The sequence below is a fragment of the Stegodyphus dumicola genome, chromosome 2, assembly GCF_044657685.1.
Source record: "Stegodyphus dumicola isolate Sdum_Otavi_A_Nest chromosome 2, ASM4465768v1".
Classification (NCBI taxonomy): domain Eukaryota; kingdom Metazoa; phylum Arthropoda; class Arachnida; order Araneae; family Eresidae; genus Stegodyphus; species Stegodyphus dumicola.
Genome location: NC_140769.1, coordinates 143,571,423 through 143,585,314, shown reverse-complemented (window position 1 = coordinate 143,585,314; position 13,892 = coordinate 143,571,423). Strand labels below are relative to the sequence as shown.

Sequence of the window (13,892 nt, the reverse complement as noted above, 5' to 3'; positions counted from 1 at the left end):
AAAAAAGTTCTTTTGCATCCTAAAAAAATTTAGCTGTTTTTCCTCCCCTCAAAATTTTTCCCATTACTATTCTGACATAATTTTCTTTATATATAATTAAATTTAAATAATATAATATTGATTAATTAACTTTCTAAGAGGAAAATAGAAACAAAATTCAAGCATGACCTCAAATCCACAAAATTGATCAATCCACACAACTCTCATTCCAAGGTATGCATATTATTGGAATTCTGCTGTATAATATAAATTAATCTGAGAGGTTAATGCCAGTTTTAAACTTGAGCAAAGTTTGGTATTAAATTGGCACTGAATTTATATGCATTTTGTGAAGTATTCTGATATAGTCAAAAGTCGTTAATCCGGACTCGTCAGGACTTCGGTTATACCGGATTATTGATTTTTCCGGATTATAGATCATCAGTTTAAACCTGGTAAGATGGCATGCAGAAATTATAAAATTAAAAATATGAAACCATAATTTATGAAATAAAGAACAATTATGATCTAAAGGGTATCAAAATTTTTTTTTAAAAAAAGCTTAATTTTTATTTGTTTACTTTATTAAACATTTCTTTCAATGTAAGTTGTTTAAGTTGCTTCGTTTTTTATGTGATAATACATTCTCTTTAATTCTGTAAACAGACATAATTTTTTGTTCATGTACAAATTTCCGCTGTTCAAGTCCTATAATTGCTGTGTTGAGAATACCGACTAATTTGTCAATCAAAATTTTTTCGTTTACAATAACCTCTGTCACTTTCTTTGCTATCGGAAGCGAATTATAATGATTTGATTTAAATCATATCAAAGACGGAGTACATCGAGATGAAATACTACATTTAGTAAGGAATTATAAGCCAAATAAAATAAAAACATCTGCCCTGAAGATAAGAATAGTGCTGTCAGATCAACTTCCAATTCATTGCCTGTTAAAGATAAACAAAGTTTAGATAAACAAACGTTAAAGTTTAGATAAACAAAGGATATGCCTTTATCCATTTTTTGCAGCAATTCCACTTTTTGTTTAATGGACTTCGAAACATACTTTCGCTTTGTAGATCATTTACATATTAATAAATATATATCAGAAATTCTATTTGACATAATTGAAAGTTCAAGCTTACTTTTATAAAATTGCTCTAACAGTCTGCAAAAAATAATAAGCCGAATCCAATTCGAAGATTAAGGAACAACACAATCTGCAACATTAACTGAATTAGATAATTTTAGCTTAGCTTATACCGTCCGTTATACATTAAACGCACATTCGTAAACATATTTTGCGCATGCGCACATGCATATTCGCAGCCTTAAAGGTCTTACGCGCATCCGCCAACGCGACGCATGCGCAGAAAGTTTGTAGCTTTGAGGTCCGAATTAACGACTTTTGACTGTACATGTCCAAAGAAAGAAATGATGCCACATTGTACTTTGAAATGTATGTGGATTGTTATTTTAAATCAGTATCAGCTTAAGATTGAATTTTACCTAATGTTTATTTTATTATATCATTTAAAAGTAGTATTTTTAGTGCACAAAGTTTTCGAAGTTCGTTATAACTGTTATTAGTGTTTTTTTATTTATTTATTTATTTATTTATTTTATTTTATTTCCTGTGTGATGCTTTTGCTATTTACTAATTATCACACTGTGCAATTATGTGTTAATTATAGTGTGTAATTGTGTGTAAAGTATATATATTTATTTTACACATAATGTATAACTATATACACTGTGTTCACAAAAGTGCTTATACAACCTTTATTTTCACAACGTTGGTCAATCAATACATACACTTTCAGTTACCAAAAAGTTTTAAATGATGCAAATATTCATATTTTGGCATTTTAAAATTTAAAATCAATTTTGTAAAAATTTTAAATCTAAAATCCAATATTTTGGTTCCTATATTATATGTATTTAGGAGAAGTTTATACTTATTTTGTAAATAGTTAACTATAAAAGTTTGATGCTTCTGTTGTGAGTAAATTAAGTGAGAAGCATTTGTTATGCAGATTATGATGGAAAAGTATCGATCAGTATAAATGTTTTCAAGAAGGAGATCTAATTTATGGAATCTTTTAAAATTCATGTTCTAGAAAACAGAAGTGTGCTTCACTTCTGACACACTGCCAACTCATAGTATTATTTGCATGAATTAAAATTTTTTTTTTTTTTTTTTCCTGATAACTTTTGCTGTATGGTTATTAGATTATGAATATAAAGTAATAAAACTGTAGGAGAGTTTTTTTTGGGGGGGGGGTCTGTTGAGAGTTGATGTAGGAAATGTGGTATCCAAAAAGGTAAACACTTCTAAGTGAAACAGAAGGTTTTTAATTAGTGTTTTTCTTGAACTTAATATACATTATATGAGTAGGGTATGCCAGCCTATGATGTGTGAGAAAAAGCATAAGATGGTAACAGGTGAGATTAAATGTAGTGAACTTGACAACTGATGCATTACATACAATCTACTAGGCATTTCATTTATTTCATCAGGCACTTCACTAGAAGTTTGTGCATAATGTCCAGGGACTTGAGCATCACACTATTGGATTCATTTTCCCATCCTTGTCTTTGACAGTTACATTCCATGCATCACATCACTGCACCATGCTGGAGAGAACAATGGCCACAGCTATGTCAATAATTTTGCAGATAGCCATATCAAGATGACATACATTCTTGGCTTCTTCTGCATAATTATATAGCACTTCTTATCCTCATCAGCACTGTGAAGATGCAAGGGTGGACATAGATTAATAACATAAAATAATATATTAACATATTGTTATGAGTTTTGTATATATGTAAATATTTTAGTGAAATTATATGTGAAATTGTATTTTTTTTTTTTTTTTTTTTTTTTTTTTTTTTAAATTTTAAATAATTTAACATGAAAATCTAAAGAAGAGAAGCTCTGCCAGAAAAATAAGAAATAAGAACATAGGAGCAAGTCTATTTGACATTAAGTATGTGGCTATCTCACTAAATTGGCAGTGGTTTGGGTGAGTTATTTCTGTCCTCGAATTTGGTGACCATTTGGCGGCATTTTGGTTCAGTCATAATTGGTGTAGTAATTAAATAATCGTAATTGATTCCTATATGTAACTGTAATCGCATTTGTCAGTTATATGCTTTCCAGTAATTTCAAGAAGTGGAAGATACTGGAAATCTCTCTTAGGAGAGGAAAACTATGTAAGACTGGAGAGAGCATGAGTTTCCCAGTTGCCATTTAGTTCAGCATGAGTTTGGAATATTGAGAGGTCTCCGTAGGAGCTTTGCCTTTTAGATGCATTTTGCATTGCTTTGTATCTAGCGTTATTAGTAGTGTGTTGTGTAACTACTGATTGTGCTCTGTGATATGAGAAGAGTTGTATGAGTGCTTTTGTGGAAAGTTCCAGAACTGTAAATTGTTTCTTTTGATAAAAATAAATTGTATCAAGTTATCATTAGTTCTGTGTACATTCAATCGATTACAAATTCATACACACACAACCATGTTTATTAGCATTTGAAAAATTAGAAAATACTTGTGGGAAAATTTTTTCGATATACTGTTTATAACAAAGTTATAAATTAAAGAATGTGCATCGCAGAAGATTATTACTGAATGGCATTAAAGGAGAGAAATCAGCCTTCAATTATTTTTTTTTAGCCAAATCCTTGATGAATTTCATTATTGTTGTTGCTGTTATCATTATTACTATTATTACATGTATTAATTTAAGCATTTTAAATTTATGTTTAGGACTTGGGAAGTAAAGACCTTCTTCGAGAGAAAATGTATCTTATATGCCAGATAATAAGAATTGGTAATGTTTACCTTTGTTAAAAGAACATGTTTTATTTATTTATTTTTTTACACTAGTGCCACAGAATCAAAATGTTGTGCTTTTTATGTAAATTGTAAGTTTTTAGTTATACCCTTATGAATTAAAAACTTAGCCTTATGTTATTGGATAAATTGTTAAATTTACATTAATAAATAATCTGCTAAATCTATAAATTAAAATTTTATATAAACTGCTAAATTTCTAAATTTATTATTGTTATTATTATAAATTAATAAATTTATCTGGCAGGATCTATGGAATTCAAAGATCAGGAGCACAAAAGATCTTCCCACATGCAGCGAAAATCATCTGAAGGTTTGAGACGACCTTTTGGTGTAGCAGGTATATCATTTACAGCCATGCACTTTTGCTTTATTTATTTAAAATTTTAATTTTAAGTTTTAAAATTTTCTTGTAGCAATGGAAATAACTGATATAATGCATGGAAAGGTCGATGAAGAAAAGGAGTATTTCATTCCCTTTGTTCAGTAAGTTTTTCTTTCTAAGTTCAGGTCAATTTAATTTTTAATCATAACTCATGTAGAAAGGACCAAAAATATTGAATGAGTTGTTTAAAACAATCATGTTAATAATTTATAATGCATATTGTTGCAGGCTGTGGTTTGTAGAGTAATAAAAACTCTAGATGAGTAGTTAATTGCATTAGAAATTGTGATATAGTCTAGTGTGTAGGTCTTACTTGTAAGGCTTTCTTAAAAAAATGTGGATTGTACCAAATCTGAAAATGACAATGTGCTTGTTAAGCCGAAAAGCTATTTCTACAGACTTAAAAATGAATGACTTCCATGGGTTGATATTATTGCCTGAGACTGTGTGAAGAACATTATTTAATACTGCTTTGAAGCAGTGGTGTGTAATCGTTAGTTTGTAGGTACCTGGTAGCGCCAGTCTTATCTCTTGATTCCCAACAGCCAGTCACAATATCGCCTTGTGACAAAAGCTTTACTCTAATTCTAATGTAAAAAACAACTAGAAAAAGATAATATTACATGCTATGTACAGGAATGCTGCTTTTATCCTACTCGCATGTTATGTAGACATAAAGGTTAATGAGTGAAATCTTCTGTAAAAGCTAAACCAAGCAGTCTTTTTACCCTCAGAAATGAAGCAAAAAATCACACAAAACATCCTTTAAGTTACATTTTTGCCTCTCAAAAAGGCATATTCAAATGGCGCCATTGTGAAGGAAATTATCTTGGCAACATCAGAGTCTTTATTTCACGAATTTAAAAACTGCAATGATATGGTCTTAGCTATAAAAGAAGTGCCTTTGTCACAAAACACGGTAGCGCAATGAGTGGATTATATGGCAATATTCTACGTACAGATAAGATCTGATTTCGAAAAGTAAGCAGTATACATTGACATGTGTGTCTGAATGATTATTATTCAGTTTCGCTTTATTGCCATTAGTTTTATTTCAAATCATCTTTTTTAGTGTAACTGCTTATTATACTGACAAAACAATTCAGAAAAATATGATGAATTATCTTAAGTTATTATGTTTTAGTGATGAAAGTGCCTTCCCTGTTAATAAAGAAACACCACAATATGTTCATTGTTACTAAAAGATGTTTTAAAAGTAGATTACGTTGTGCAGGTTATAAAATATTGAATGTCAGTAATGGTCTGCAATGTTATGAATATCAAAAATTGCAAAGATTATAATTATAGTCGAAACTCTGAGATTGGATCAATATAACAATGTTTAAAAACATAACTGTTATCTAAAGTTACAAAGTTAATTCAAATACAAGATTGTTCAGGTTTTTTAAAAATTGTCTTTTCATGAATGATACTGCACCATGACATGAAACAAAAAGTATTTTGAATTTTTCTTTATAAAATAAAAATAATATAAAAGTCTTGCCTTGCCCAGGAAATAATCCACCTGTGACTTTCATCAAAAAATTATGGTCATTTATAAAATGAATAAATTAAACATTTATAAAATGAATAAAGTTGAAATAAAACTGTATTATGTACAGGGTTGCCATGCTACCTGGGAAACCGGAAAAAGTCGGGACATTCGAAAATTGACCAAAAATTTCAGGGAAAAGTCGGGGAATTTAAATATTTTAGTCAAAATCTGGAAAAGTCGGGGAATTTCATATGGTGATCCCCCCCAAAAAAGCGAGTTTTGCGCAGACATTAGAAGCGATCACTTTCTTGCTGAATTGCGTATCCCGTGAGCATCATTCGGGCAGTTGGCATAGAGCCAATTTTGCAACTCCAATTAGATTGTCTTTTAGAAAGGCAGAGCAAGTTTCCAGCAACTTTAGTTTTCAGAAACTTCGAGAATCGAGAGAATCGCATGCACACATTGAGCTAAACAAAATACTTATTCTTGTATAAAATAAAATCAGTTTAATCCTAGTATACAAGACCATGGAAGTTAGAATCAAAGAATATTTATTGTTAAAAAGAAAAACTTTTCTGCAACAGGAGTGGCTGCATTCCAACGTAGAGAGGAAACAGCTGCACATGCGCAAAATATCTGTCATCAAAGCTCGAAGCTGGTGTCGAAGTTCAAAGGTCACGTTACCAAGAGTTCATAAAATGAATAATGTTTAAAATTTCTTTAAACTTTAACACAAAAGAAAATATTTTTTTGCGCAAGTACCGTAATTTCCGAAAGAAACGCCGCGGCGTTTACGTGTTTAAAACTTAAATTTTCAGTGGGTGCGGCATTTCTACCCATGTGGCGTTTAGGTGCATTAAATATAAAATATTTCCTATGATGGTCATTGTACATAGTTTGGATGGCCTTGTCATTGTGCATAGACTGGTGCTGTTCCCACACAAAAGACCACTCAGTTGCTTTTTGCGAACGTTATTTTGTTTACATTCTTTCCCTTGAATGGATCTACATGCCTTATTTACCCTAAACGTGATCTCAGAACAATAACATTCTTCCCCCTTTCAAATCAACAATCTCATCAGTTTGAATAGTCTCTCTCCTCTGCCATTCGATGAATCTTCCAGTACCCATCCTCTCCCCACCCCTGCCTTTTCTGAAATTTTTTTCAAAGGCGGATACGACTCCACCTGCCTCGCAATAACGAACTCTGACATATTTCCCCTTCAGCATGAATCGATTTTTCTTGCCATTCTGCCAGATACAGATCCCATCAGTTTGGGTACAAGTACTTGTTGGATAGTTTTTAAGTAAGAAGGGAGTGGAAAATTTTTGAAAATGTCACCTAAACGGCACAGAAGCTATACTGCTGGTTTTAAGCTTAATGTAATTTCACGTGCTGAGCAAATTGGAAATCGAGCAGCAGCTCGAGAGTTTGAAGTTGACGAGAGATGTATTCGACATTGGAGGACTGAAAAAGAACTTCTTAAAAATATGCCACAACAGAAACGAGCCAAAAGGAGTGGTACTGTAAGGTGGCCGAATCTAGAGGACGACATTAAAAACTGGAAAAAGGAGCAACGAGGAAAGGGAATGGCAATTTCGATTGTAAAAATTCGCTTACAAGCAAAATTTATAGCAAAACAAATGAATATAAATGATTTCAAAGGAGGTGTAGCAGATTTATGAAAAGAAAAAATATTTCTGTGCCTACTAGAACAACAGTCGGGCAACAATTACCAATGGACTGGCAGGATAAAAAGGCATCTTTTCTAAAATATGTGACAGATATTATTGACAAAAAAAACTTCTTCGGTCACAGATAATAAATATGGATGAACCACCGTTAGATTTCGACTCTCCTGCAAACAGAACTGTTGATGAAACTGGTGCAAAAACTGCATCTGTGCTTACGACGGGGCATGAAATAATGTCATTTACATATGTGTTGGCATGTGCCGCAAACGGTGACAAGCTAAAGCCGCTGATCATTTTTAAACAAAAGACTATTCCGAAGGGAGATTTTCCTAATGACGTAATTATTTGTGCAAACGAGAACGGCTGGATGTTCGAAACAATCATGCATAAGTGGCTACAAAAAGTTTGGCAGTGTCGTATGGGATCTTTTTTCCAACCAAAAGGGTTATTGATAATGGATTCCATGCGTGCTCATTTACTTGAGTCAGTGAAAACCAGATGTCAGAAATTGTCTACGACCGAAGCAATAATTCCTGATGGTTTGACAAAAATCTTACAACAGTTAGATTTATCAGGTAATAAATCCTTCAAAGCTGAAATCCGAAAGCGGTGGGAGTGTTGGATGAGTGAAGGATTGCATATGTATACCAAAAGCGATAAAATGTGTAGAGCGTCTTATGAAGAAGTTGCAAAGTGGGTAGGAAGTGTGTGGAAATCGGTAAAAACATCGTCAATAATAACAGGGTTCAAAGAAGCTGAAATTATATCCTTAGATAAAGAGACTGTAAACCAAGAGGATGAATGTGACGATCTGGGAGACTTGGACTTAGATCAGGATTTACTAAATCCTTTTAATTCAGATAGTGAAGAATAAGATTTTGATGCCTTCATATGATGTATAGTTTGCTGTAATTCCTTTTGTAAGTAAAATTTAAAATTTCCGTTTTTCATCCAAAGTTAATATTTTGTTGTTGCAACATTTTTTTATAATATAGTCTGAGTATTAAAAATATGGATTTCTTTAGAGGGTAAATACAAGTATATATGTGAAGCTAAATATACTTTCCACATTTCTTACCTTTAATTTATTTTTGAGTTATGGTTTTATTTCATAAATTTTTCTTAACTGGTATGTAATATATCAGGACTTAGGTTGAGATTTTGCATCTATACGGCCCACGACGATGTCACGCGCGATTTAATCTATTGCGGCGTTTCTGTGTAATTTTATTTTTTCCCCGCCATTTTTCTCGAGTGCGGCATTTACGCTGATGCGGCCTTTCTTCCGGAAATTACGGTAAATTAATTAATGGATAAGTTATTTGTAGGGAAGAAAACTACGAAAATCCGTGTTTAAATTATTGCAAAAAATCAAAGAAGAAACGTTTTATCAAAGAATGTTTCTTTTTAACATGCATTCCTCAATTTCCTGTACACATCGCGAAGAGGAAATTCTGGCTGCCAGGTTCCATCGCCAAATCCCTTGGCGAATTTTCCCTCTGCTTTCTAGCGGCGTAATAGCATTACATCTGTGGAACCTTTCCTTCTTTACATAGATGTTCTTTGGTTAGAATAACCTCCATGTATGGTACACATGGGATTTGCCGACATTATGATGAGCAGTAAACAGGTCATTTTGGTGTTGGCGACAATTTTCAAAATCGTGCCAAGGCCTTAGTGTATACTAGGATTTTACCGCAAAATCTTTTAAATCTTTTCTTTTTAATAAATGCCTTATGTGTCATTTTGCAGTAAAATAAAAAAATAGTAATCAGTCGTCTAGGCTAACCATTAAATATAACTATATTTGCTAAAATACCTTGATTATTCTAATTCAATTTTTAAGTAATTATCTTTATTTTTATGTTATTCGTGTCATTTAATGTTGCTTCTTCCCTCTCAATTTATTTATTATTAGTAAATAATGCTTTCAAATTTCAGGACATTTTCACTGGCATAATCCTGAAATTAATTCTAGCAGTATAATGACATACCATCACGAAGTTTAATGCGCATATTTTTTGCTTATGTATGTTGCTGAATAAATATAAAATACCTGAATTTATTTTTAAATATTATTAAATATATTTCTTTCTTTCATTAAGCTGCAAAATGTCTGCAAAAAAGACTTTTTTAAATCCAGGTTGGGCAGCTTCTAATCTCAATCTTCAGTGGAGAAAACAATTCCTATTATAGTTAAAATAGTAATACTTTGAGGATTATATATATATAAGTTATATGTATTTGGCAAATGTGTGTGTTCTCAAGTTATACAATAATTAATTTACCTCTTAGCACAGCCAACGTGCATTATGCGAATAGACTGGAATTTTTGTAAAACACACCTGGAAAACCTGGGAAAGTCAGGGAATTTCATTCTCCTATTAAAATGGCTCCTATTTCATTCTCCTGTATGTATTTAATGTGATACATGATTGTCTTGTTTCATGGGAATAAAGTATTTATTATCCTGAAGCCAATTATTTCATTTAATTTTAGTATAGTAAAAATAAAACTTAGTTATTTAGCATCTTGTCTTTAAATTAACTTTTTTAACTTTTCCCTTTAAATGTGTGTTTATTATCTCAGCTCGAAATGTAATAGTTTTGAATCTTTTGTAGATTACATTTCCAATATACCTTTCAGATGTAACGAACGAGATTTCATCGATAATTTACTGCGTAAAGTCTTGGCATCCAAAGAAGTCACTCAGAAGGAGCATAAAGGCCAGGGTCTGTGGGTGTGTTTGAAATTATTGCATGGGGACATCAGGCAAGTGAAAGAAGAATATCCTCATCTGATTACTCCATCGACAGCTGTTGCTCGAAAGATGGGATTTCCTGAAGTGATTTTACCAGGTATCTCCCCCCCCAAAAGTATACTTCTTGTAAAAGAACTGCATCCACTTGACCTGTCTAATAGCAATGAAAAGAATTAAAAAAGTGTTAAACATATATGCTAGAGATAGCAGAATTTCATGTCAATAAGGAATCGCATTTTAGAGCTTAGAAAACTGAAAAGCCACAAGTAGATTTAGTAAGAGTTGCAACTAAATATTTTAAGCAATTTTTTAATAGAGAGAAATTTTTTGATTAATTTAGCTTTGATACTGCATGTTTTAATTAATGTGATTATTTAGTATTAATGTAAATTAAAAATTTTGTTTTGTTTGTGCTTGTTTCAGGAAAATATGTTCCTATGATGCACACCTTTTAAAATTTCATATGATATCCTTAAAATTCTCTTGCCCCCCCCCCAGACAGAAAATCAAGCATTTTCTCCGCTTCCTCCCTTCTCCCTTGTTTCTGTTGGAATGTTGTATGATATGGCAAATGCAGGTAACAGTGAGATTAGTCTTCCGTGTCTGATCCATCGGTGGGAAAAAAAATATTGTCAAGAGTTTCATGGGACCTTTAACTATTCCACAAAACGTTCAAAACTATGGATACAGCTTGCAGTTTCTAGTACTTGAAACACCTAGGTTGTACATTATTATGTTTCATTTTGTAAGGTAAAAAATAAAATGAAAATTTTAATGCTCCCAAGGCTCAGTGATGTAAAAGATATACATGCCAATTTCAAGTAAATCAGGTAATATTTAGAAGTTGCACACTTTGATTGGTTTTGTTTTTCCAATGTTAATTACTTTATTGGGAAAACTGGAAATCACAAACTTTATAATATTTAAACTAGACATTAAGGTTAATAGGTAGAATGATAGGCAAAATATGTGTGATAATGAGAGTACAAATAAGTCTCTGCCATTTTTTATCAAATATTAGGCAGTGAAGGAAAGTACATTATGTTTGATTCAAAATATTGCCCATCGCTAGCCACTGTTTTTGCCCATCTTTCTGGCAGCATTCTGGTACCCGTGTCGTAGAATGCTTCATCTTTTGAAGCTATCCACAAATCAACCCAATTTTTGGTATCCTCATATGATGTAAAGTGCTGCTTAGACAAGCCATGCATCATCAATCAAAACAAATAATAATCAGGAGCAGTGTCTGGTGAATACAATGTCATGGGAAAAACTTCTCATTTGAGTGTTACTGAGTGGGTTTTGACTAGTGTCGCAACCTGTGGAGGAGCATTATCATGCAGAAGAATAATTTTGTCATGTGTGGAGTAGTAATGGGCACATTTTCCTTAGAGTGCTGAGCTCAATCTCATCAATTCTGTTCGGTAGAGAGCACAGCAATGGTTTTGTTCAGTTTGAGGAACACATAATACGTGATACCTAGTTGATCCCACCTTATACACTGTATCATTTTTGTTCCATGAATATTTGGCTTGACTGTAAATATTGAAGCATGGCCTTGTGGTCTCCATGATTTCCTCTTTTATAAGATATCGTAGTGGATCCATTTTTTTTTTATCACTAATGACTGTATGATGCAAAAAAACCCTTTTGTTTATGGCAAGCAGCATTTCACGCGAAAAACTTAGCATTCAAAGTTTCTCACCTTCAGCTCATATGGAACCCAATTTCCTTGCTTTTGAATCATTCCCAATGGTTTGAAATGATGTGAAATTGCTTGTTGAATCACTCCTAATGTAAGTGCAAGTTCTACTTGCATTTGACATTGAATCTTCATCCAATGCTGCTTCCAGTTCTGTATCTTCGCACACATTCGTCCTTCTGCTCCATTCTTTGATTTTGACTTTCAATTCACCGTTCTTTAACCTTTGAAACCATTTGCAACAACTTCTGTCACTTAAGGCAGCCTCACCATATGCTTCTACAAGCAATTGATGCACTTCAGCTGCAGATTTCTTCAAAATGAAAAAGTAAATCAAAAGTCCCGCAAATGGCCCTCGTTCAGCTTGACATTTTTGCACAAAAAATATATATATATATAATGGGGATGACAAAATTACTAATATTTCAATGTTATGTTGTTATCACATGTTCAGCCTTACGATATAACGTTTTATATCAGACAATTTTGACCATAATTTCCTGGTAATGCAATTTTTTTTCAAACATTGGAGGCTTATTTTTGCTCCCAATATTAATCAACTTTCATTGATGTTTTATTAGTCAACTCTGAACACATTATGTTAATCAACTTCGAACTCTTTCTGCGGCTTCATTGATCACCTTAAGAGCATTCACATGGCTTCCTAGAGAATATCTGCAGTATTCTATCACAGTGTAGATCTCGAATAAGTCTTTGTTGTATTATTAATAAAATGGCTGAGATCTTTTTCTTCAAAAACTAGGTTTTTTAATCTCTAATCGATTTATTTACTTTTTCTTTGCAGGTTTGGTGTCTAAATTTTCAGTCATATTTTGTTTATTATCTTGAATAATACATTCGTTCAAAAAGCCAATCCTATGTTTTTTTCTGACAGATACCAAAGGTGTCTCTTAGCAACTGTGAGACCCCCCCTTTTTTTTTTCCATTTGCAAGTAGGTAAGTGCTTAGAAACTATAGCATATCCTCGGAACCCATCAACTTACAATTGCTTCGTGCCAAAACCGAAGTCATTTTCATTGAGGAATATTCAACTGTTTAATGAAGAGGACAGTTTTAACTGCATATATTGCCTTTGCCATCCATCTTGCTTGATGCAGAGCCCCTTGGTTCCTGCAACTGAAGTTGTTTTGAGTCCAGCCTCCTAGGTAGAGAAATGAGAGTTGTAATAAATCTTTTTAGTCTTCTCTTGGATGACTTCTGTCTTTTAGGACATTTTGGATGTAGTTAACAATTAACCATTTTCATTCATTGTTCTTTTAGATAGACTTAACAGAACTTCATCCAGCATTGTCATATATGACTTCTTATCAAATGAAGCCCACAGACTTCTTCCAAAAAATCTGGATGTCAGGACCATTTGATGGCATGCCAGAATATTCCTTTCAGTATTAGTTCATGGGTGTGATGATGGCAAGCCAACCATAACAATGTTCATCCGAATTCTCATTGAATTCTGATACATGCCTCTTGGGTCATTCCTGTATTAGATACTGTAGTATCAAAAGACTTACCAATGATATTGTCGCAAAGCTCAAATCGGTCCACTTTTCTAAGAACTGCTTCAGCCATCTGCTCACCAGTGCCTTTCAGGGCAACAGGTACACCAAGCAAATGCTCAAAATTTTTGCCAGTCCCTTAGAACTGAAACTACGTCTTCCAATGTTTTGTCACTCCCATGGGCAACTGAGGGCAACAATATACTATTCCAGTGCAAGACCAGATGAGGAGGATTTTCAAAGAGTCACTCTCCGATTTTCTTCATTTTGTTTTTCTTGATCATTCAAGCTCGGTAAATGGTAGCTGGAGATACGGGAATTTTTTAAACCTCATATCTAAGGTTGTTTGTAGTTTCTATAAATGAAGTCCTTGCTTGTCGAATATAGCTCAGTCTCAAGTAGATGTGAGTATCTGATCAAGAGATTTAAACTAGGACTTGAATGTAATTTTTTTCATTGCTGGAGGCGAAAACTAGGCCTCTTCATCACTAGGTGC

At 32.8% G+C, this 13,892-nt stretch overlaps 1 protein-coding gene across 2 annotated transcripts in view; it reads left to right on the top strand.

The window, feature by feature from the left end:
• The window catches only part of mbc (dedicator of cytokinesis protein myoblast city), a 252,717-nt gene that overhangs the window by 108,718 nt on the left and 130,107 nt on the right, over positions 1-13,892 (top strand). For both annotated transcript variants that reach the window (XM_085811171.1, XM_085811170.1), the window contains exons 10-13: positions 3,755-3,818; positions 4,089-4,181; positions 4,258-4,327; positions 10,063-10,274. In XM_085811171.1, the coding sequence (XP_085667297.1) occupies positions 3,755-3,818; positions 4,089-4,181; positions 4,258-4,327; positions 10,063-10,274 (439 nt within the window). The remainder of the gene's footprint in view (positions 1-3,754; positions 3,819-4,088; positions 4,182-4,257; positions 4,328-10,062; positions 10,275-13,892) is intronic.